General features: G+C 42.1%; 1 protein-coding gene across 1 annotated transcript; it reads right to left on the minus strand.

Moving 5' to 3' along the window:
• Window positions 1–2953: 2953 nt before the first annotated feature.
• On the minus strand, window positions 2954–24930 carry GABRP (gamma-aminobutyric acid type A receptor subunit pi; the record flags this gene model as incomplete). The annotated part of the gene is made up of 9 exons (XM_082837486.1): window positions 2954–3256; window positions 12229–12416; window positions 12912–13064; window positions 13541–13678; window positions 17093–17175; window positions 18813–19030; window positions 19800–19867; window positions 24287–24405; window positions 24878–24930. The coding sequence occupies 9 exons, from the start codon at window positions 24928–24930 to the stop codon at window positions 2954–2956; spliced, it is 1323 nt and encodes a 440-aa protein (XP_082693612.1).
• Window positions 24931–25484: the final 554 nt, after the last annotated feature.

A 25484-nucleotide genomic window follows, 5' to 3' on the forward strand; every position in this document is an offset into this window, starting at 1 on the left:
TTTTAAGTTCGTTTCTATTTACTTTTATTCAGTTCACTTATTCAGGTGAATAGTGGCACAGCATGTCTCATGTACAAAACCTTCTTGAACCTAATGACAGTCATCATTCAGCCTTAATTTTCAAGGTGCAAAAGCTCCTTCTTATTGGACCTGTTTTCCATGATTTTAATCACTTCCATGATTTTAACCACTTTTCTCTGACTCTTTTTCCATTTCTGTACATCCTTCTTAAAAGTGTGGTAGCCAAAATTGGACTCAATGTTTTTCAACACAAACATACTACAGTCTGATATATATAAATTCTCTACAAAAACTTGAAAAAGATGTATATTATATATTTTAAAAATTATTTTAAAAACATGAAACATGTATTCATATGTTCTTTCCTTCTTTAAATTCATTGGTAAAACACATAAATTATGTTGACCATATACTGGGGCATAATCCCCTGTCTGTTCAATTTTTAAAATGTCTATTAAGAAGCAAGGGTCTTTGGCAGTAAATACATTACTAACTGGTCAAAATTAAGTATAAGCAAGTAGCTGAGAAGAACAGCTCTGTATGTGTAAGAGTAATGCACAGCACTGAGGAAAGACCACACCTCAATCCCGGTTGTCAAACTTTTCCTAACTACAGATTGTCACTATACTTTCCTGTCACTGAAAGCCCATACTGTGTTTTTTCTCTAATAGTACTCCTTTGTGTTGCTGACTTATTTTCAGCTTGTGGTCCACTGTAATCTCTAGCTCTTTTTTGCTATGCTCATTTCTCCATTTCTCCCTGTCTTTCATTTGAAAACCCTCTGTCATCAGCTTGTTATTGAATATATCTATATCTATATATCTTCCTTCCTATATTGAGAATATTGATATTAAATATTGATATTCTCAAAATCAAAATAATTTAAAATTGTATTTCCATAACTAAGGGTATTCTCAACTTTACCTAGTTTCATGACTTTGAGAAATTTGATGAGGTAGGTCTTGATATTTTCACCCAAGAAATAAATATTTTGAATAAAGCGAGTCAGGGACTGATCTGGGTAGGTAGGATACATGGGACAGATCTAGAGTATTAGGAGTTTCTACTGAGAAGTCTAGTGTTGTAGCCTACATAAATTTCAGAGTGATACAAACATCCAAGAATTTTTTTCCCCAAAGTATATTCTCAAACTATAAAAATATCATTCAACAAAAACAAAAGAGAATTCCAAAACAATGAAGAAGGCTTGGAAGGGAATCCGGGACATTTTTTGAAAAGTGGATCTTTCAATACCACCAGGCCTAGCTGTTTAATTGCAGGGCAAGTATTGTGGTACAGTGGTGTCAAAGAATGACATTAACTGTATCACCAGTGTTTATCTTCCTCAGTAGGAAATAGTAGGGGTACGTGTGTGTGTGTATCTGTGAATATATATGTATACTGTCTGGGGTGAGTGGAACATGAGGATGGAAGAGTGTGAGCCCACTGAGTTTGTGTTATGATGTATACCTTTTCCAAATGGGATCTTAAAACACATATCCTATAGATGACCCTGCTGCTGGCAAAGTATTGCACAGTGTCAGAGTAGCAGATAGAATTGGACTTGATTCTGCAAGGCTTCATGACAATAGTCAGTATAAAGACTCAGAATAAATTTTTTAAAAAGTTCCTCCATTTCTTCCCATGTTATGGGGAAAGGGCTTCAGCATTGTTTAGGAATGGCTTGCATATAATAGTAAAATGATAAGACATGTCAAATGGCGGAATAAAGCCCCAGAGCTCTCCCAGTTTGAGGAATCCATTATATCTTAGAAACAAGAGATTTATGTTTGAGATTACTGATCCACTAAATTTTTCTTCAAAGGTTGGGAAATGGGGACAGTTCTGCTATGACATTAAATACTGTATTAAAAACTCACCTTGGTATTTTGTGCACTGACTTCCAGGGAATTTACTTAAGCCCACATTTTATTTTATTTTTTTAAACATCTTTATTGGAGTATAATTGCTTCACAATGGTGTGTTAGTTTCTGCTTTATAACAAAGTGAATCAGCAATACTTATACATATATCCCCATATCCCCTCCCTCTTGCATCTCCCTCCCACCCTCCCTATCCCACCCCTCTAGATGGTCACAAAGCACGGAGGTGATCTCCCTGTGCTATGTGGCTGCTTCCCACTAGCTATCTGTTTTACATTTGGTAGTGTATATATGTCCATGCCACTCTCTCACTTTGTCCCAGCTTACCCTTCCCCCTCTCCATGTCCTCAAGTCCATTTTCTACGTCTACGTCTTTATTCCTGTCCTGTCCCTAGGTTCATCAGAACCATTTTTTTCTTTTTTTAGATTCCATATATATGTGTTAACATGCAGTATTTGTTTTTCTCTTTCTGACTTACTTCACTCTGTATGACAGACTCTAGGTCCATCCACCTCACTACAAATAACTCAATTTTGTTTCTTTTTATAAGCCCACATTTCATTGTAATCAAAACCAAAAACTAGAATATGTTATTCCCTAAATAGGCAGCAATGTATTTTATTTTATAAGCACTGTAGAGATTTAGTAAATAGCATGTGTGATTAATTTAGAAACAACCTCTGACACTTGACTCAACACACGTAATAGCTTCCTTTTCATTTTTTATATGAGTTAAATGCAGACCAGGGAGCCACTGGGCAGTCAGTCCTGAGTAGGTTTGTAATCTTGGGCTCCATGGGAATATCTTTCATAAAAATAAAAAAGGAATGGGTTGATGTTTCTATTAAAAGATTCTGTAATGCTAGGACTTCTACACAGCTTAAATAATGGTTGGAGGGGGGTTCATTGTTTGAGGAGAAATGCTCAAATGTTATTTTAGTCACTTGTGGCGCCACTGGATTAGGATGCACACTTGGCTTAGAATATCGTTTACATCATTACTTTGTTCTGTTGAAGACCTATGACATGCAAACAATTCAGCATACTCTCAGAAATACATGTAGTATGCCCAGTAAAATACATTGGCTAGCATAAAAATCAAAGGAAATAGGAGTTTGGAATATCGATCAACATTACTGGGGTTTTGAATTGTGAAATAATCAACAATCCTGCCCATCTTATCTCGGAAGATAAACTTGAACTTGTCACTAGTTTTCATTGTCAGGTCACTGTAGTCAACGTTATCGCTGGAAATTTCAATGCTGGCCAAGCTGATCTTCCGTTTAAAGGTGGAGATGGAGCTGTTGATGATGTTAGTGATGTTGACTTCTTCCACTTCCTTTGCCTTCCCCTAGTTCATAAACAGGGCAGTTAGATTGATAGACTTGACTCAGCAAAATAAGTAAGTGGGTATTTATATACTTAGAGGCCTTAGTATTGAATAATTAGGTTTAGGAGAGACCAGTACTGAGTGCCTCATAAATTGGCTGGTAAGCAAGATTTGGCAGTCCTATTATCCTGTTTATAGGCACCTGTCCCTAGGTCATCAGCTTGTCTAATGGGAAGAATAACCATTGCCCATTCTAGGTGTGCAGGGCCGTGTGGTAAATGTTAATTGCTCAGACCTTGAAACTAGCTGACCTAGGTTCAAATCCCATTCTGCCTCTCACTATTGTGAAATTTTAGTCACCTTAATCCCTTTAGAACTCAATTTCCTTGCCTGCAAAATGTTGATGACATTAATACTACCTCTTGAGACTGATGGGAAGATTAAATGGCGTAAATTATGTAGAGCATTTAGTAGGTGTTTGATGAATTCCATTCTATTCCTGGGAGGAGGGAATAATTGACTATGAGAGTTAATAGAAATCAGCAGTGTCTTAAGGACTTTGCCACACAAACAGAAATAGTGATGCTCCTTGCAGTCCCATGGAATTGCCATTCTCCACCATGGCTGGGACAACATAGACTTAGAAGAAAACTCCACGGTACGCAGAGACAACCTGGTCTGGGAAGAAAACTCCATGGGGCACAGAGGCAACCTGGTACCAGGGCAGAGTCTGGGTGGGGTGGTGGCAGCCATTGTTGACTCTTACTCAGGCAGCACATCAGAAGCAGCCCAGGACTCTTGACAGTGGCTGACCACCATAGCTCGCCACCATACCCCATACACACAGAGCATCCACACAAGTCCTGCTTGCCCTGTTGTTTGGCTCCCCTACAGGGCAGGGGTGGTAGAGGCTGGGGGAATGATCAGCTATGAAGGACAAAGGGGACTTGGACTCAAGGCTTCATCTGAGCAGAGCAAGGGCAACAATTGCTGGTGTCTGCACAGGCAGTACATCGGAGGGCAGTACACTCGGCCCTCTCTCTGCAGCCTACCCAAGCCGAGAGCCCCCACAGGCCTCCCTTGCTTCAGCACTTCCCCAGTGCTGGGAGAGGGGAAAACATACATTTAAAGGGGACAGAGCCAGCATGGGCCCAACCCTCAGGGCTTCTGCTCCAGCAACTTGGGATCAGATCCCACCACCAATAGGGTGGTGATGGCCACTGAGCAGAAGGGAAGTCACACTTCACAACAGGCTCTAGCTCTAGCCCCTCCATTTCCAGTCCCACCTTCTTCCAGCAGAAGGTGGCAGAAGGTGATAGCTGCCAGCACACCCTGAGGAAAGACATGACATGCGTCAACACCAAATCCAGCAAAAGCAATGGGCACATGCGCTCTGTATAGGGACATATCCACATAAGGATGCCCATGCAAGACTGCAATAGGTAACTCTTTCACCTAAACTCATAGAGGTGGAGACATTTAAGCAAAATGAAAAGGCAAAGGAACTGGTCTCAGTTGAAAGAGCAAGAGAAACCCCCGAAAAAATAAATAATGAAACAGAAATAAACAATACCAGATAAAGAATTCATAACATTGGTAATAAGAATGTTAACTGAATTAGGGAAAAGAATAGATGAACGTGGTGAGAATTTTAACAAGGAACTAAAAAAATATAAAGAAAGACCCAATCTTGGGAATTTCCTGGTGGTCCAGTGGTTAAGACTCCATGCTCCCACTGCTGGGGGCCCAGATTCAATCCCTGATCAGGGAACTAAGATCCCACAGGCCACATGGTGTGGCCAAAGAAAAAAAAAGACCCAATCAGAAATGAAGAATTCAGTACTGAAATAAAACTCACACTAGGGCACAGTGGTTGAGAGTCCGCCTGCCGATGCAGGGGACGCGGGTTCGTGCCCTGTTCTGGGAAGATCCCACATGCTGCAGAGCAGCTGGGCCCGTGAGCCATGGCCGCTGAGCCTGTGCGTCTGGAGCCTGTGCTCCGCAATGGGAGAGGCCACAGCAGTGAGAGTCCCGCGTACCTCAAAAAAAAAAAAAAAAAGCAAAAAACTCACACTAGAAGGAATGAAGCAGACTAAATGATACAGAAAAATGCAGAAGTGGTCTAGAAGATAGAAAATGGAAATTACCCAATCAGAACAGCAAAAAGAAAAACAAATTAAAAAAAATTAGAATAGTTTGAGAGATATCTGGGATAACATCAAGTGTATCAGTGTTCACATTATAGGGGTCCCAGAAGGAGAAGAGAAAAAGAGAAGGGGATGGAAAATGTATTTGATGAAATTATGATTAAAAACTTCCCAAACCCAGAGAAGGACCAAATATCCAGGTACAGGGAACACAGAGGGTCCCAAGCAAACTGAACTCAAACAAACTCACACCAAGACATAATTAAAATTCCAAATGTTAAAGAGAGAATTCTAAAGGCAACAAGAGAAAAACAAAGAATCATATACAAGGGAACCTACATAAGGCTATCAGCTGATTTCTCTGCAGAAACTTTGCAGGCCAGAAGGGTGTGGTATAATATATTCAGTGTGCTGAAAGGGAAAAACCAGCATCTTAGGTTATATTACCCAGCAGGATTATTATTTAGAATTGAAGAAGAGATAAAGAACTTCTAAGACAAGCAAAAACTAAAACAATTAATCAATAATAAGCCTACCCTAGAAGAAATGTTAAAGGGTCTTCTCTAAGTGGAAAAGAAGAATCTAGAGGAAAGGGAAAATCCCACTAGGAAAGGCAAATATATAGTAAGACTTGAGGACCAACCACTTAAGCCAGTGCGAAGATTAAAAGACAAAAAATTGTAAAAGCAACTATAACTGCAAAAAACAGTTGAAGGATAAACATGAGATGTAAAATATGACATCAGAAACACAAAATGTGGGGGAGGGGAGTAAAAAATGTAGATCTTTTACAGTGTGTTTGAACTTAAGTGACTACAAGTTTAAAACAAGTAGGTATAGTTATAGGTCAATATATATGAACTCCATGGTTGCTACAAGTCAAAAACCTACAATAGATACACAAAAACTAAATAGAAAGGAACATAAGCATATTATTAAAGGAAATCATCAAACCACAAGGCAAGAAACAAAAAGAGAAGAACTGAGCAGAACCAGAAAAACAACTGGAAAAGAAGTAATAAAATGGTAATAACTACATACCTATCAGTAGTTACTTTAAATGTCAGTGGACTAAATGCTTCAATCAAAAGACATAAGGTGGCTGATTGGATTAAAAAACAAGACCCACCTATATGCTGCCTACAAACGAGGTAAATACAGCCAGACTGAAAGTGAAGGAATGGAAAAAGATATTTCATGCACACAGAAATGACAAGAAAGCCAGGGTAGCAATACTCATATCAAACAAAATAGGCTTTAAAACAAAGTCCATAACGAAAGACAAAGAAGGGCATTATATAATGATAAAGGGATCAATACAAGAAGAGGATATTACACTCGTTAGCATAAATGCACCTAATACAGGAGCACCAAAATATATAAAGCAAATACTAACAGACATAAAGGGAGAAATTGACAGTAATACAATAATAATGGGGGACTTTAACACCCCATTTACACCAATGGACAAATCATCCAGACAGAAAATCAGTAAGGAAACAGTGGTCTTAAATGACACATTCGAACAGTTAAACTTAATAGATATCTATGGGACATTCCATCCCAAAACAGGAGAATAAACCTTCTTTTCATGTGCACATGGAACTTTCTCCAGGATAGATCATATGGTAGGTCACAAAACAAGTCTCAGTAAATTTAAGAGGACAGAAATTATATCAAGCAGTTTTTTCAACCGCAACAGTATGAAACTAGAAACTAATTACAGGAAGAAAATTGGAAAAAAACAAAAACATTTGAAGACTAAACAAAATGCCACTAGAAAACCAATGGGTCAATGGATACATCTAAGAGGAAGTCAGAAAATATCTCAAGACAAATGAAAATGGAAACAAAACTTTCCAAAATCTATGGGATGCAGCAAAAGCAGTTCTAAGAATGAAGTTTATAGCAATACAGGCCTTTCTCAAGAAACAAGAAAAATCTCAAATAAACAATCTAATCTACCATCTAAAGGAATTAGAGAAAGATGAACAAGCAAAGCCTAAATTTAGCAGAAGGAAGGAGATAATAAAGATCAGAGAGGAAATAAATAAAATAGAGGCCAAAAAAATAATAGGAAAGATCAATGAAACCAAGAGCTGGGTTTTTTCAAAAGATAAACGAAATTGATATAAACCTTTTAGCCAAGCTCACCAAGAAGAAAAGAGAGAAAACCCAAATAAAATAAATGAAAGAGGAGAAATAACAACTGATACCACAGAGATATAAAAAATCATAAGAGAATACTACAAACAGTTATATGCCAACAAATTGGACAACCTAGAAGAAATGGACAAATTTCTAGAAACATCCAGCCTGCCAAGACTGAATCAAGAAGAAACAGACAATCTGAACAGACCAATCACTAGTAGTGAAATTGAATTTGTAAAAAACAAACAAACAAAACTAAACTAAAAAACCTCCCAGCAAACAACAGTCCAGGATCAGACTGCTTCACAGGGGAATTCTACCAAACATATAAAGAAGAGCTAATACCTATCCTTCACAAACTATTCCAAAAAAACTGAAGAGGACAGAACACCCCCAAATTCATTTTATGAAGCCACCATTACCCTGATACCAAAACCAGGCAAAGACACTACAGTAAAAAAAAATTACAGTCCAATATCTCTGATGAATATAGATGCAAAAATCCTCAAGAAAATATTAGCAAACCAAATCCAACAATATATAAAAAGGATCATATACCATGATCAAGTGGGATTTATTCCAGAGATGCAATCATGGTTCAGTGTTTGCAAATCAATCGTAATACACCACATTAACAAAAGGAATGATAAATATCACATGATCATCTCAATAGATGCAGAAAAAGCATGTGATAAAACATCCATTCATGATAAAAACTCTCATCAAAGTTGGTATAGAAGGAACATATTTCAAAATAATAAGGGTCAATTTTTACAAACCTACAGCTAACATCATACTCAATGATGAAAAGCTGAAAGACTTTCCTCTAAATTTAGGAACAAGATAAGGATGCCCACTCTTACCACTTCTATTTAACATAAATAAAAGACATCCATATTGGAAGAGAAGAAGTAAAACTGTCACTACTTGCAGATGTCATGATACTTTACATAGAAAACCCTAAAATCTCCACCCAAAAATTATTAGAACTAATGAATTTAGTAAAGTTGCAGGATACAAGATTAATATACAGAAATGTGTTGCTTTTCTATGCACTAATAATGAACTATCAGAAAGAGAAAGCAAGAAAGCCATCCCATTTAAAATGACATCAAAAAGAGTAAAATACCTAGGAATAACCTTAACTGAGGAGGTGAAAGACCTATACTCTGAAAACTATAAAACACTGATGAAGAAAACTAAAGATGATACAAAGAAATGGGAAGATATCCCACGTTCATGAATTGGAAGACATAATATTGCTAAAATGTCCATATTACCTAAAGCAATCTATGTATTTAATGCAATCACTATCAAAATACCCATGACATTTTTCCCAGAACTAGAACAAATAATCCTAAAATTCATATGGAACAAAAAAAGACCCCAAATTGCCAAAGCAATCTTGAGAAAAATGAACAAAGCTTGAGGTATCACCCTCTCTGACTTTAGACTATGCTATTATAAAGCTACAGTAATCAAAATAGCACTGGCACAAAAACAGACACGCAGATCAATAGGACAGAACAGAATTGCCTATGGTTAATTAATCTATGACAAAGGAGAAAAGAATATGTAATGGAGAAAAGACAGTTACTTAAATAAGTGGTGCTGGGAAAACTGTACAGCTTTAAAAGAATGAAATTAGAACATTTTGTCACACCATACACAAAAATAAACTCAAAATGGATTAAAGACCTAAATGTAAGACCTGAAACCATAAAACTCCTAGAAGAGAACATAGGCAGAACACTCTTTGACATAAATCATAGCAATATTTTTTGGATCACTTTCCTAAGACAAAAAGAAACAAAAGCAAAAATTAAACAAGTGGGACCTAAAATTAAAAGCTTTTGCAAAGCAAAGGAAGCTATCAATAAAATGAAAAGATAACTTACTGAATGGGAGATAATATTTGCTAATGATATGAACAACAAGGGGTTAGTATCCAAAATACATAAACAGGGACTTCCCTGGTGGCACAGTGGTTAAGAATCCGCCTGCCAATGCAGGGGACACAGGTTCAAACCCTGGTCCGGGAAGATCCCACATGCTGCGGAGCAACTAAGCCCGTGTGCCACAACTACTGAGCCTGCGCTCTAGAGTCTGCGAGCCACAGCTACTGAAGCCCGCACGCCTATAGCCCATGTTCTGCAACAAGAGAAGCCACGGCAATGAGAAGCCCGCGCACCGCAATGAAGAACAGCCCCTGCTCGCCACAGCTAGAGAAAGCCTGCACGCAGCAATGAAGACCCAATGCAGCCTAAAATAAATTAATTAATTTTTTTAAAAAGTAAGCTAAAAAAACAAAATAAAACAACAACAAAAAAAACCCAAAATATATAAACAGCTCATACAACTCAATATCAAAAAAAACAGCCCAATCAAAAAAATGGGCAGAGGACCTGAACAGACATTTTTCCAAAGAAGACAAAAAGATGACTAACAGGAAAATGAAAAGATACTCAACATATCTAATTATTAGAACAATGCAAGTCAAAACAACAATAAGATATCACCTCACATCTGTCAAAACGGCTATCAGCAAAAAGTCTACAAATAACAAATATTGGCTAGGATATGGAGAAAAGGGAATCCTTGTACACTGTTGGTGGGAATGTAAGTTGGTGCAGCCACTGTGGAAAACAGTATGGAGGTTCCTCAAAAAACTGAAAATAGAACTACCATATGATCTAGCAATTGCACTCCTGGGTATATATCCAGGTAAAAATGAAAGCACTAATTCAAAAAGATATATGTATTCCAATGTTCACAGATGCACTATTTACAATAGCCAAGATATGGAAGCAACCCAAGTGTCCCTCAACAGACAAATGGATAAAGAATATGTGATATATATATATATGAAATATTAGCTAGCCATAAAAATGAATGAAATTTTGTCATTTGCAGTAATGTGGATGGATCTAGAGAATATTATGCTTAGTGGAATAAGTCAGACAGAGAGACAAATACTGTGTGATATCACTTATATGTGGAATCTAAAAAATAAAACAAATGAATGTAAATAGCAAAACAGAAACAGATTCACAGATATAGAAAACAAACGAGTGGCTATGAGAGGGGAGAAAGAAAGGGGAAGGGGCGGGCTTCCCTGGTGGCGCAGTGGTTGAGAGTCCGCCTGCCGATGCAGGGGACACGGGTTCGTGTCCCGTTCCGGAAGATCCCACATGCCGCGGAGCGGCTGGGCCCGTGAGCCACGGCCACTGAGCCTGCGCGTCTGGAGCTTGCGCTATGTAATGGGAGAGGCCACAACAGTGAGAGGCCCGTGTACCGCAAAAAAAAAAAAAAAAAAAAAAAAAAGAAAGGGGAAGGGGCAAGATAGGGGTATGGGATAAGGTGATATAAACAGTAAGCAGCAAGGATATATTGTACAGAACAGGGAATATTAGCTATTATTTTGTAATAACTTTTAATGGAGTATAATGTATAAAAATACCGAGCCATTATGCTGTACACCTGAAACTAATATAATATTGTAAATCAACTCTACTTCAATTAAAAAATAAATTTAATTTAAAAAATAAATAATTTTTAAAGAAAGAAAGCCTACAGGGAGTAAAATAAATGAAATACCTATTCTTTGGCTGGCACATATGATCATTTGCCTTTGGTACTTGAGTAATATAATTGTGAAACCTTGTTCACAATAGTTAAACACAAGAGAGAAGGCAACTGGATCTTTGGGCTATTCTGAATCCCCATTTCCTCACCATTGGACCCTGTGCAGTCCTGGCACCTTGCTGAAGTAGGGCAGCTCTTCTGCACTGGATCCCTGTCATTTTTTTGCCTGTTAACAGGAGCTTTAGTATGCTAACGTCTATCAAATTGGGCTTCCAAAGAATCCCAGGGTTCCGTAGGCCTGCAGAGAATAATAGTTAAGGGCATGGCCCGTTGCCCACTTCAAGTGGGAATAACAGGTAAGTGTCAGGCTTTGGAGCCAAGCAGATTTGGCTGGTGCGAATCCCAGCTCTGCCTCTTACTGTCTGTGTCCCCTTGGATAAGTCACTTATCTTTCCATACTCGGATCCCACAACTATAGAAATGGAGATAGCCTTACTGGGTTGTTACGAGCATTTTAAATGACATAATATTTTCAAAGAGCTTGTGACTGTGTCTGGCACATACATGCTCAATTGATAATAATCATTATTATTATTCTGAGAGCTGGACCGTGGTGTTTCACAGCTAAGTCAGATAATAAGTCTTTCCCTGTTAGCAGAAAAATATGCTAATTACGAAATTTGCCACAATTTAATTTTTCCATACATTTTTCAGTAAACCATTACTTGTATAATTTAGGAAAACAAAAATGCGACAAATGAATAAATATTAAATACATATTAATCTGAAACATAAGCAGCTGATCATGTTAGGTTTGATACTGGGTTTTTCATGCATGCTTGTTCTTGCGGTTGTGATTTTATGTTGCATACAGATAACACCGTTATTTTCTGCTGGAAATTTAAACATATTAATATCTCACTGTATTTGGTGAAAAGAGCAGTCTTTTTTAAAAGGTGTCACGACTTCCAGATTCCCCCAACTGAACAAGGATGAGAATCACTGGTGCAAGCTGAATCACTGGGGGTCGGGAACCAGGTCCAGGTCATCTCTACAGACCAGTATATGGCACAGGTGATGAATCATATATAGGGCCCTCAAAATTCTTACCCTATCTTTGGCTGCCATCTGCTGTAGGGAGCTGTAGTGGGCAACTGCGTATTCCAGGAGGGCCCCAAACACGAAGCTAAAGCAGATCCCCAGGTACACGTCAATGGCCTTTATGAAGCAGTTGGTGTTCGGAAGAGAAGTGCGGGACCCAATCATCAGTGTGGTCATTGACAATACAGTGGTCACTCCTGGGAAAAAAAGTAAGCAATGTACCCACTTCAGTGGGCAGTGAACCTTCCATCACCCCGTGGCAGACTGTCTCCCTTCAAGACTTGGCAAGGTGAGGACAGGCCTCAGAAATAGAGCATAGCTCATTCTGAAAAGTCTGTGGCCTTCTGGAAAAGGGTTGATTTGTCTATTTTATAGAGATATGAGTGATATGATTTTCTAAATGTTTCACCTTCTGTCTTCTCACTGGAGGGAGGAGTTCAGTAACAAAATAACAGACAATAGGCCATCGAATCACAATTCTCCCTTATCTGTCACTGTCAAACACAAGTTTAAAAATGCATTATTCCTAAAGTAGTCTCTCTGTCTCTCTTTCTCTCTCTGTAAAAGAGTCTCTCAAGAAACCAGCTCCTGGAACTGCCCTGGGAATATCAATGAAAACAATGGTAGAAGGTAAAAAAAAAATAAGGACCTAATAACCCAGTTCTTAGAAATCTCCCGTTGGAGCTACTTACCAATGCAGGTTCTTGCAGGAACTGAATCAAGGGAGATCCAAAACGAAACCCAGGATAACACCACCAGGAAAGTGGAAGGAAGATAAGTTTCCAAAATGAAATACAGGACATTCCTCTGAAGCTCAAATTGCAAGACCAATCGTGTATAATTTCCTGATAGGGTGAACAAGGGATAGGAAATCATCCCTGCTCACCTAGCAGAGTGGTTTCCCTGTGGGATGTTTAACTTCACTATATTCACATGAAGCCATCTGTTGTTCACCAAAACGTAGTTAATCATGAACTGTCATCATAGTTTCAATGAAAGAAATTGCGGTTGTAGAGAAGGGGATTTGTGGGAATGCCCTCACCCAGGATCCTCTTCTTGTGCCTTTCTCTGTCATAGTATTCCTGCAGCATCATAACTGCTGGTTTCCTTGACATCTACTTCACTAGACTGTGAGCCCCTTGGGGACCTTTTCAGTAGTAGGTGTGGAGCAGGTAAAAGTGCCAAGCCCAACCCCTCCTGCCCCACCGCACCTCAGAGGGCTTCCTGGGCCCCAAAGGGACCAAGTGGAAAAAAGATGATATTTCTGACTCAGAATACAACTCAGCTCTTTTGCTTTTGTGCAGTTTGTCCCACGAGTTACCTGTTTCCTGCTGCGATCTGGTAGCTGACGTGAAATATTGTTGTATTGTGTACTGAGCAAGCCGCAGGTTCTCCAGCCCGCGCACAGAGTCATTCCCTCTCAGCCAGCTGAACTCCACGTCATTCCCATCATAGCCCCCTGGCAAGTGAAACAGTGCCCTGATCAGCAGAAGAAGGTAGCAGATTGAACTGGTCTGGAAAATGCTGTGATATGGAGGAAACAGAAGCTCTGTCTTGATGGTGCTAAGTCCAAGGATGATCCCATGCAAAATTTGGCATGATTTCTCAAGTGTAATTGCAGTGTCTACTCAGAATGAGATGACCTGCTAGGGCTTTTCACCATCAGCTGAGAACCGTTTCTATGCTAAGCATCGTATAGACCTGGTAGATGATAAGCAACTAGAAATGGCCTCTATCATTATTTAAATGATATTTTTGAACATGTATCTGTGAACCCACAAAGGCCTGTGCTAGACATTGCTTTTCAGGACAGTCTAACACCTCGGAGGGGGTTCTCAGGGACTTTACAGTTGGTCTATTCATATTTTCATATTGGCATAAATGCAAAAACAAAAACAAAAAACCTTCAGCCAGCTACTTTATTGATGTGTGTCAACATAGGTGTTTGATAAATCCCAAAGCAGTTTTACCAATATAGCTGATGATAGTAATAATAGCTACCTTTTATTAAACATTTATGTCCTTTACACATTATGTCTCTAAGGTTCTCATGAGCTTGCAAGGTAGACCTGCATATTTCTTCATTATTTAAAGCTTTTTTAAAAAATAAAATAGAAATGGACCTTATACTTGATATATATAAAGTAGAGCTTACATTTTTCCTCAAATGTTATTATTCAATAAATGCTGTGCCTTAGAATTGAGGAACTATAATGTTTTGCCCATTTTATACATGAAAATTATCAGATTCTGAGAGGTTGCATAAGTTTCTCAGGATACCAGTGCAAATGAAAAACAAACCAGGATTGTACCTCAAGAAAGTTGAATACCAAAGCCCATGGATGATGATAATAATAATATCTATCATTTAGTAAGCAATTACCTTTCTAAGTGCTTTACAACATTATCATCTCATTTAATCCTCAAATGATACCTTTGAGAAGATAGATGAATGGTTAATACGCACATGAAAAGATGCTCAAATCATTAGTCATTAGGGAAATGCAAATCAAAACCACAATAAGATACCACTTCACATCCACTAGAAGAATGGCTGTAATTAAAAAGGCAGACAGCAACAGATGGTGAGAATGTGGAGAAGCTGGAACATTGCTGGTGGAAATGTAAAATGGTGCAACCACTTTGGAAAACAGTTTGACAGTTTCTTGAAGACTTAAACATAAATTTAACCCAGCATTTCATTCCTATGTATCTGTCCAACAGAATCAAATCATGTCCACAAAAGGACCTGTACACAAATGTTACAGCAGTGTTATTCATAACAGGTGAAAGGCGGAAACAAGCCAAAGAGACTTGTACTACTTGTATTCTTTTGTCTGGAATAAAAAGGAATAAAGCAGTGAAAAGGAATAAAGTACTTAAAGTACTGATATATGCTTCATCATATATGAACTAAAAAACATTATGCTAAGTGAAAGAAGCGGATGCAAAAGACCACATGTGGTATGAGTCCATTTATATGGAATATCTAGAAAAGACACATTCATAGAGACAAAAGGTGTATTAGTGGTGGTCGGGAGCTGGTGGTGGCAATGGGGAGTGACTGTAAATGGGCATTAGGAGTCTCTTTGGGGTAATGGAAATGTTCTAACAATGGAATGTGGTAACGGCTGCACAACTCAGAAAATTTACTAAAAACCTTTGAATTGTACACTTAAAATGGTTGGATTTTATGGTATGTAATTTATACCTCAATAAAGCTGTTAAAAATAACTCTTTGAGTCAAATACTATTATTTTTCCTACTTCACTGATGAGGAAACTCAGGTTAATTCTACTCACCCAAAGTCACCCAGCTAGTGAATGGAAAAGCCCAGTGATTCTGATACCTGTGATCTTAAACCTGGAACTTCATTCTCCAAGGCTACTGAGAAGTGGGATGCCAGTGTTGGGACTAACATTTTGTTAAGTCTTAACCTATGGTATCCACTGTCTGTCAGTGGTTATCTCCGCCTCCATAGGGGGGAGAAGTAGTCATGAGCTCTTAGAGGATTTCCAGGTAAACATTGTCTGTGCACTTTCCCTTGGAAGCACGCCCTCATTTACTGAAGCCAGCTGTCCAAATAGGCCTAGAATCCCAAAGAAAAAACATATCTAAAAAAGTAAGTTGTACAAGCCTCTACTTAGATACTTTGCTATTACAACTGGTAAATGTTCACAGTCATTACATTCTCACTGCTCTGTCCCTGAGTGGATATGGGCAACTGTGGGATGGTATCAATTCTTGTCTAGGGATGGTGTTCAGGAAAAATGCCCTTGGTGAGGTTTCTGTACCCAAATAACTGCTGGTAAACATTCAATGAAAGCTTCCTCTGCTCACTGGGGACGATATTTGTGCAAGCAGAGTGCTAAAGTTTCCAGGAGAATCTCACTCCTGGGTTTTGAGATGAGCACAGCCATCCATGGAGGGCAATTGCTTTTTCTATGTGGGGCTGAAAATGAGTTCTCTTTTTGATAACCTCAAGTTTTAGTCTGCCCCCAAACAGCTGTATTGCTTCAAGAAGGTTTTGCATGCATTTAATCAATAAGGTAATTAATCTGCCTGCCTGAGTCTTTAATTAAATGTCTACCTCTGAAAAACGCTGCCTCATAATGGTTGTGTTTCTTGGATGTTGGCCACTTGTGTCCTTATGTAAGAAGTGCCCAGTGGTTTCCAGCACTTGACTGTAGTTTTTCCTTCTTGCACGAGCCATGCCTTGATACCTTGATAACTCCTCTATGCGGCATTTTCTTCCCAGAACACGTATCACTGGTGCCACCTCCCCATGGTGGGCATTTCAGAGTGGTTTACTAAGGAATCATGGAGATCACTCACGGTGCCAGGAGTTCATTTGACACACATCAACTTAGAGTAAAACCTCCTTCCTCATCACAAGAAAATCCCCAGATTGCAGTTTAGATGCCCACTTGCTGACATTACTAGATTAAGCTTTATATATATATCAAAACAATTTATTTTAGAAGGTGGAAGCAGTCTTGCAATAAATGTCAGTGATTGTTTTGTATACTTGCCATTTCTAACTTCTGCTGTATTCTTTCTGGCTTCCATGAGTTAGCAGATTCTGAGGCCCCCTCCTAGTCCTATTGACCCCTGTTTGCTTGGCTGTCTTATCCACTTTTAGGTAGAAATATTTGGTGCCAATGCACAGTGGTCCTCTCCCAAAGATGTAATACTGTAAGGTTTGGTTTTGAGCGGTCTCCAGATCTCTCCGGATGTACACCCAGAAGGTCTGAACCCATTGTAATCAACATCAAGGAGAGAAAGGCCACTATGTATAGGACACTCTTCATGAAAGCACAGATCTGAGTCACCCCAGAAAATCATCTAAGGGGCCCACACGATGTATACTCACAGCTTTCTAGTTGCAACTTGCAGGTCTGTGTGTCCATGGGGTATTTAGACAGGTCCATGTTACATGCAACGGTTGTTGTGATTCTAAGAAAGGAAAAATGGATTCATAGAGAGTGTTATGAGGATGCTATAGAAAGTATACACTCCCTCTTAAGGGCCACTCCAAGAGAACCTTCACCTTGACTCTTACAGTGAATGTGTGACTTGGTGCCTACATTCAAAGCAGTCCTGAGTTTTTCTGTGCTAAGTGACACCTGTGAGACTCAGTTAAAGCTTGGGGTCCAGAGTGGAGGAAGGTGGAATGTTGGCAATTCAGAGGCAAACTTGCAACAACATTGCAGAACAGAATCATTCACTGGCTTGTTTGAGATGCTTTTTCATTCAGTTTTGAAACTTATTCTTCAGGAGAGACCCATGAGGAGTCCGTGCCTATGCAAAATGCTGCTTCACATGAATTATCCCTTTGAATTTTTAAAGTAGCTTTACTAGGTAGGAAATATTATTATTCTCCTTTTGCTGCTGAGGAAACTGGCGCTCAGAGAGTCAAGTGACTTGCCTAAGGTCACAGAGCAAGAACTTGCCCCCAAATCTGTCTGACTCTAGAGCCAGGCTATTAATCGTCATCCATCACTTGTAATCCTTGTACAGGATACTGTGTTATGTGCCATAATACAGACAGACACACACGCACATGCACACACACACACACACACACACGTGCTGTGGGAATACGAGGAAGGGGCACCTTAACATTGACTGGAGGTGGGGTCAAGGGAGAGGTCTATTGGACTTCTTGAAAGAGGTGCTGGCGTTCTGGCTGACCTTTGCAAAATTCAGTGCAGCTGAGGAGTGTCAGATAAACGGTCCGAAAATTCAGCTCATTGCTTAGCTCAGTCCTTGTTTTATAACTTCAGCCTCTCACTTGGGATTTAAGATCAGCCTCATGAATATCTGGTTCCTGACCTTCTGCTGAAGGCCTCTAGCAGTGTTTGCAGTCCTTGTCCAGCCCTGGCACAGGCAGCGATGAGTCCTCCGCCTGTGGGCTGCCTTACATAGCACTTTGGGGGCATCTTCCCTGTTCCTGCCAACCAGCGGCTCGATGAACGATTGGGCGGGAGGAAGTTTTGGCCTCAGGGATTTGTAGAAGGGGCAAAGGGGAGCCTGTGACTACAGGTGGTGAGGCTTGGAGGACTATGCTTTGCTTCTCTGTCCATACAAGAATGACTCAGCTAAGTAAAGATGTATTCTGGAGCCACCGCCACCCCGCTGAGCCCCACGAAAGGAAAGTTCTTTGTATCACCTCTCTGTTTGCTCTTGCTGTTCCCCTTACCTCTTCTTGGCGAACTTCCTTTAACTCTTTAAGCTTCAGCTCAGAGTCCTGTGAAAGCATCCTCTAACATCACCCCAAATCACTAACCTACTCTCCACCTTGGGGCCCCAGCGCCCTGACTTCCTTTCCTTATGTGTCTGTGTCAGGACAGTGTCTTATTCAGCTCCATATCCGCAGTGTCCAGCACGGGCCTGGCACAGAGCACACATTCTCAGTAGATTCTTGTTGAGCCAAACTGGACTGAGAAAGGGCCCTGCTGCTGTGGGGACAGGGATCTAAGAAGGCAGGCACGTGAGAAGGGTACGTGGTTATTCGAGCGCTGTTCAGAATTCCTTTGCCTTTTCTCCCCGCTCTTTCTCCTCCAACCCTGAGGTCGCAGGTATCCAATTACCTGAGAGCATACAGGACTGTGCCATTGGAGAAGAGGCGGATGAGCCTGTTTCCCACAGTGACTTCATGGAGGAAGGACTTTTTGGACTCCACGATGTAAGTGTCTGGCACCCAGATGAACTCCACTAGGCGTGCATCCAGAGTGAAGCTCTTGTCGCCTTCGAACACCAGCCGCTGGTCCGTCCAGCGCTGTCTGAGGTATATGGTGGCTGTGTAGTCCTGAGGGGGCAGCCGGTGGGGAGGAAATGGATGGAGGGAGAAAGCTCAGAAAACGGAAGGAAAAGGGTCAAGTCTTACTCCCCTACCCACCTCCACTGAGGTCAAGAGCACGTACTACAGTAGACATGGGTAAATAAAGTTTGTCTTGAGGTGGTGGCCTGTAGCAATAAGAGAACAAAGCACCTTATTGATTCTGGATAGTGACGCCCACTGCCAAAAGGGGGCCCCACAGGAGCATGTTCAGGGTCTTAGCTTACTTGCCCTCGATCACAGAGGCCACACCAAATTGCTGAAGGTTTTGGTGAGCAAGGTGCTTAGGTTGTCCAGGATTTACCCAGAGTCCACAGTGGACCCTCTAAACTGCCTTTAGTGTCACCTTATCTATAACGTGTTGTCTTAAGTGAGAGGACGGTTGAAAGCAGTTATGTGATTGTTGGTTTTCATCAGCTTGTCTCCCACTCTGTGAGGGACCATGTGACATTCAGCCTTCCCCCCTGCACTTTTATTCTTGTCCCCCACTTTTATCCCTCACCAGGTACACCCACTCCACTCCCTCATTTCTCCCCTCCTAGCCTTTGAATCCACTTTCCTTCTGATACTCAGAAGATCTGTTTTACAAGCATCTTCCACTGTCTGGAGTTTCAGGATAGGTCTCCAGCTTCTGCCATTCCAAGTAAGTCTCTGTTCTGCTCTGAGTAGCTAGAACATGTGTCCTCATAAAACACAGGAGAGGGGCTCCTTGGGTGGAAGATGAGGGGGCCACACTTACCATGTTACTCTCTGAAATACTGGAAATACTTGCAATGTCCAGAGTCAGTGCTATCTGAACAGGTTCTCCTAAGAATGAAGAAAAACCAGAAAGACTTCCATAGAAACACAAACAGATTTCCTAACCCTACATTAGCACAGTTAAAAAATATGCATATGTTAGAAAATTATGCCTATTGGAAACTTTTAAACAATTTAGAAGTATATAAATTACTTCTAAATAAAAGGTTAATTTCTATCCTCCCCATCTCAGGAGGAACCACTATGTAGAGTGTGCTTCCCTTTTGTATGAAAAAAATACACAAATATGTAGTTAGCTAAATACATAAGAGAGAGACCACACCATTAATTAGTGTATATTTTAAAGAATGTAGCGGTATTTGCTACTTCTTACTTGGAGATTTTTTCCTATGGTGCTTGCAAGGGACTCATTAGAAATGTAATAGAGATTTGGTAATTTGTACACAAATATATTTCCCCCCCCACAACCAAGTAAATTTACCACAAGATGGCATTCAAGACTGCTCATGGTTGAGCTCCCGCTCACCTCCTGACACTTTCCTCCACCTCCTTTATTCTCCAAGAACCCTAAACTATTTAGAATTGCAGAGCTGTCCACGTTTCATCTGGTGTGCAGATGTTGGGCCTCAATCCTGGAGTCCCAGCAGATGGGCCAGACTCCTGAGAGGGCCTGTCTTAGCTCTCAGGACTGAGGTTTGGGAGCCACGATTCTCGGCGGCCAGGCCAGGCCAGGGACGTTTACTCCTCCTTAGGCCGGACATGTGGAACAAAAGCCCAGGAGTCAGAAAGACGTGAGTTTCGATGTGGGAAAAGTTACCAGATCCTTCAGAACTGCAGTTTTCTCACCTGCAGGTTTGAATATAATGCTAATGACATCAGAGGGTCACGGACAGGGTTAAATGAGACTAGGTGTGTGACAGCTTCTTTGCAGGGTGGTGGCAAGAGAGAATGGACATGAAGTGCCCGCCTGGCTGGACATCTAGAAGGTGCTCAGAAATAATTATCTGTACAAAGCCCCCAGCATTGTTCCTGTCACATCCTACCAGGCACTTAGTAAACAGCATTTCCCTTCCCTTCCCCTCTCCTCCGGTGATCTTAGCTAATTCTGGAAAAGCAAAAACGTTCCTCACCAGGTTAACAGATAGAGTAGCATTCACTTGCAAGATAACTGGGGACGCCTCTGGAAACTGACAACGCGTTAACCAGGAAAAGGAGAGGCCAAATTCAAAGGACGCTTAGAAACAGCAAACTGGGGGGAATCAGACAGAGCAGCCTAATGATCGATTGAAGGAAACCAAGCCACAGGATATAGGTAAGAATTTGGAAGTGGAGTTTTAAAGCCAAAGCAATTAACAATAATTAACTTAATACTTAGTGTTAATACTTGGTGGGAAAGGGGGAGATCTTTGAGAGCAGACCCTGGAGGGTGCTGAAGGAGTTATGGTGCTAAGCGGCTTTCTGCCCCTCAAGGCAGCAAGGTGCAGTGTTAAGAAGAGGAGCTTAGAGTCAGAGTGTTTGAAACCTCTGCTGGCCACATCATAGCAGTGTGACCTTGAACAAATTGCTAAACTTCTCTGTTCTACAGTTTCTTACCTGTAAAATAGAGCTACTAATGCTAGCCAGCAAGGGTTGGGTTGGGAAGGTTACAGGATCTATCTTATGTGCCTGGAACACAGTGGGCAGTGGGTCAGTGCTGGTTGCCCCCCTCCCCGCCCCTTGAGAAACATGGAGAATGGAAAACACACAAGAGCTCCAGCCTCAGTGTGGGTTTTTGTTTGTTTGTTTAGTTTGTTTCTAGGTAGTCTAGTCTAGGCCTTCCTTCAGTTGGCTTTTTTATAGACCGGAGTTTGCTCCTTCTTCCCCTTGAGTTATAGAAGTTAGCTGTGCCACCAGAGGGCAGCTTTCTCCTAGGAAAGAGGTCAAAGCCAGGTTCTGGGCAGAGTTCAGGAGGGCCTGCTTGCAAACCTGTGCTGTCCAGCTCAGTCCCTGAAAAACCCTGTAGAGGTCTTGTCGCTCAAGGACATCAGGGTCCGAGAACTGGGTGGACAGACATTACGGAGAGCAACACTCCCTCCGTGGGCCTCGAGGCTGCCTTGTAAATGTAGGTTCTGTAGAAGGCAGCGTGCCACAGGCTCGTGACAAGGGGTGGGGGTTGTGCCTTCCCCTCCTTTTGACTGATGACCCCTTGCCCCATTTTTGCCCCAGGTGGATCTGGGCCTCACGTCCCCGTAGGTCCACTCCAGGCTCAGAAGGGGCACCTTACCCTAGGACTCTGTACCTTGTTGGCCCGTGAGCAAGCAACAAAAAGGGCAGTGCAGGGCTTCCCTGGTGGCGCCGTGGTTGAGAGTCCGCCTGCCGATTCAGGGGACGCGGGTTCGTGCCCCGGTCCGGGAAGATCCCACATGCCGCGGAGCGGCTGGGCCCGTGAGCCATGGCCGCTGAGCCTGCGCGTCCGGAGCCTGTGCTCCGCAACGGGAGAGGCCACAGCAGGGAGAGGCCCGCGTACCGCAAAAAAAAAAAAAAAAAAAAAAGGCAGTGTCCTGGCCTAATTGTTTGGGATCTGGGAGGCAGAGAAATTGTTGAGTGGACCCAACCAGATGTGGAGACTCTTGTGCTTGTCATTAGTGTTCAGTTGCTCCTGGGAAAACCAGAGGAGGTTGAAGCCCCCCAAGGTCCCTTAACGTAAGGACCTCAAATCCTAATTGTGTGGCCAGGAAGCTGCGTCTCTCAATCTCCAACCGAAGGGGGTGTGATTGGCCCCAGCTGCTGTGCTCTGAAATCTTCCACCACACTTGCTCGGAGGCCATGCTTCCCATGGGCTGCATCCCACCAGGGACTGAGCATGGCAGGAATACTAAGGCAGGCCTGTTCCTGGGAGGCACAGAGATGGGAGACTCCTCTGATGGGAACTTTAGCTCAAGAACTCCCTGGTGGCCTTTCCAAACACACTTAGAATCGCACTGTAGTCTAAGACTCCTCCACCAGCCTTCCTTCCCTCCCTCCCTCCTTCCACTGGGGTCAGACCTGCATTGCGGTCTGACAGTTCTCCAGCTTCCTCCTTTTTCTGCCCCATATTTTGTCATAGATATGGCCCCAATAAATATCTTGCACGGATAATCCCCTCCCAGTGTCTGTTCCTCAGAGGACCTGGACTGACCCACTAATGCTAGATCTGACCAGAGAATTTTATCATCTGAAGGGAGGAGCAAGAAGGAAAGGGATGAAAATAGACTGCATCCTGATGCTGTATTTACACACTTCATTTCATTCAGTCCTCCCTGTGAGGCAGATAATATGACCCCCAATTACAGAAAGGGAAACTGAGGCTCAGAAAGCTAAGATGCTTGCCCAGCAGTAGAGCCAAGGAGCCAAACTCAGGTTTGTTCCACTCCAAGGCTCTTTCTACTAGTTTCTGCTCGAGGTAACAAGACATTAGTGACCTCGTTGGTTCAGTCTTGCATTTTACAAACAGAGAGGCTGAGACCCTGTGAGGAGGTATGTGGTGGCCTCATTCTTTCCCTCCTTGCCTCATTCTTCCAACAAATGTTAATTGATAATTTGCTATCTGTTAAGTACCGAGATGCTGCTGGGTTTGGTGAGGTAAATAAAGCAAGACTCCCCCAGGGGACTGCAGCCTAGAGCTGAGACAGACATAAAGCCAGTGACAGTATCACCCGGTAATGGCTATGACTTGGAGATATGTTTAAAACAAAGTGTGAAGAAAGGGGATGGGGCCTGGAGGAATCTGGGTGGGCTGCTCAGAGGAGGAAGCCTTTGATCTAAGACATGAAGGAAAACTGACATTTCACCAGGGAGTCAAATTGGAACAAGCCATTCTTGACAGGTAAACAGTCTCAGCAAAAAGCACGGAGACCAGGGAGGCCAAGGAGGTCAGGGGGCACATTTGTAGCAGGGCATAGTCGGGAGAAGTTGGGGAGATGAGACTGACAGACAGATAGAAGCTGGGCTGGGGAGCACCTGGTGTGCCATGCAAAGGGCTCTGGACTGTACGCTGAGGATGCTGGGAAGCAGGCAGGTATTCTGAGCAGGCAAAGGACCAAGGGGGGTCATCCAGGTGGCAGAGTAGAGGGTTAGCCTTGAGGAAGCAGGCTGAGGCAGGAGGACCAGGTGGAGTAGTCCTGGTGAGACATGGTGGGTTCCTTGAATAATGACACTGGAAGTGTGGGCAGAAGGCAGACAGCGTGTGTGAGGTTGTGAGGGGGCTCTAGGAACCTCCTCAGTGGGGAGGAGTATTTCTGTATCCTGCAGGTGGAGAGACCAGAGAAAGCGCTTTCTCCAAGGTAGCATGAAAAATCATTGGCAGCTGTCTGTATCCATCACTGCCACTCCTTAACAGGTTGCAGGTCAGAAAACGCAGTCGACTAAAACCTCCTGAAACCCTTGTCTGCATATTGTCTCTGTTCCTATCTCTTTGAATTGATGTCCTGGGCAAAAAGAATGACCTACCACCAAAATTGGGCCTGAGAAACTTGTTATATCCTGCTGTGAGATTCTCAAAGCCAGGCAGGGACAGCTTGTCACTTCTGCTGGCCTTGATGTTAAACTGATTCCCCTGGATACACATCCTGGAAAAGAAAACGGGTTTCGGTGCACATGCTTGCTTACGTGTGGATAAACATGCATACACACAGACTTGAGCTTGTGTTTGCATGTCTGTGTGTGGTTGTGCTCAGATACGAGCAGTAACTTCCCCAAAGAGAAATCTCTGATTTTCAGCTGCTGAACTAATACATGTCCCGATCCCACTCCATTTTATTACCCATTTGCTATATATCACAGTGTCATGCTAATTTGGGAACACTGCAAGCACCTTCCCCCCCAAACCCAAGGGGTTCATCCATCTATGACCCTTTTGGAAGCTTGACTTCTCCAGATAGAATAACTGGCAAGAAGTTGCATTTGTCCTGGTGCATCAGGGAGGTGAAGGCCTGATGTTCTGTCTCACCGTTGCTAAGTAGAAAGCGCTGCTGCCCCTCCCACCACATGCAAAACCCAAAGCAGTTCAGCTCAAAGCCACCGTGGGGTAGCAAAGCTCACCTTCCAGTGAGGAGACTCAGACACATGAAGGTCAAGTGGAGACTGTGCCTCATGTTGAGGAGCTGCTTATGCAGAGAGGGGCTGAAGTAGAAATACCTGGGGAAACAAATGGGGTAGGTGAGAGGCAGACAACCCAAAAGGCTCACCTCCTCCCAGCCTAGCTTTTCTGTCCTGTGGGGCGTCAGTTACAGCATTTTCTCCACGTCTGTGGGGAGCAGCCTCTTCCCACACCTTTCCGTTTCAGCTCCTGCCCCCTGAATGTCATCCAGGAGTGACTTCATTTTGAAGGATCACATTTTAAATCCAGCCCAAATAAAGGCTGAGGACTTGTTTAGAGGGTGGTTCACCAGAGCAGAAATATAGCTGGTCCACCCTGAGCTGCATATCTGGGGATCCCCAGGACTGTCCTCACCCTGTCCTTGTCCTGACTTTGCCAGGAAGGACATCCTCGACGACACACTCCCCCTGACCACGCCATGTATCTGAGGGTCTAGGCCTGTTAAGCAGGTCACGTAGCCAGGAAATGAAAACTTCCCGAGGACCTCCATGTGCCAAGGAATGTGTTAGGTACTTTCCCACAGATCTTCTTGCTCTATCCTCACGGTGA

Source organism: Leucopleurus acutus (assembly GCF_964270905.1).
Source record: "Leucopleurus acutus genome assembly, chromosome: 3".
Classification (NCBI taxonomy): domain Eukaryota; kingdom Metazoa; phylum Chordata; class Mammalia; order Artiodactyla; family Delphinidae; genus Leucopleurus; species Leucopleurus acutus.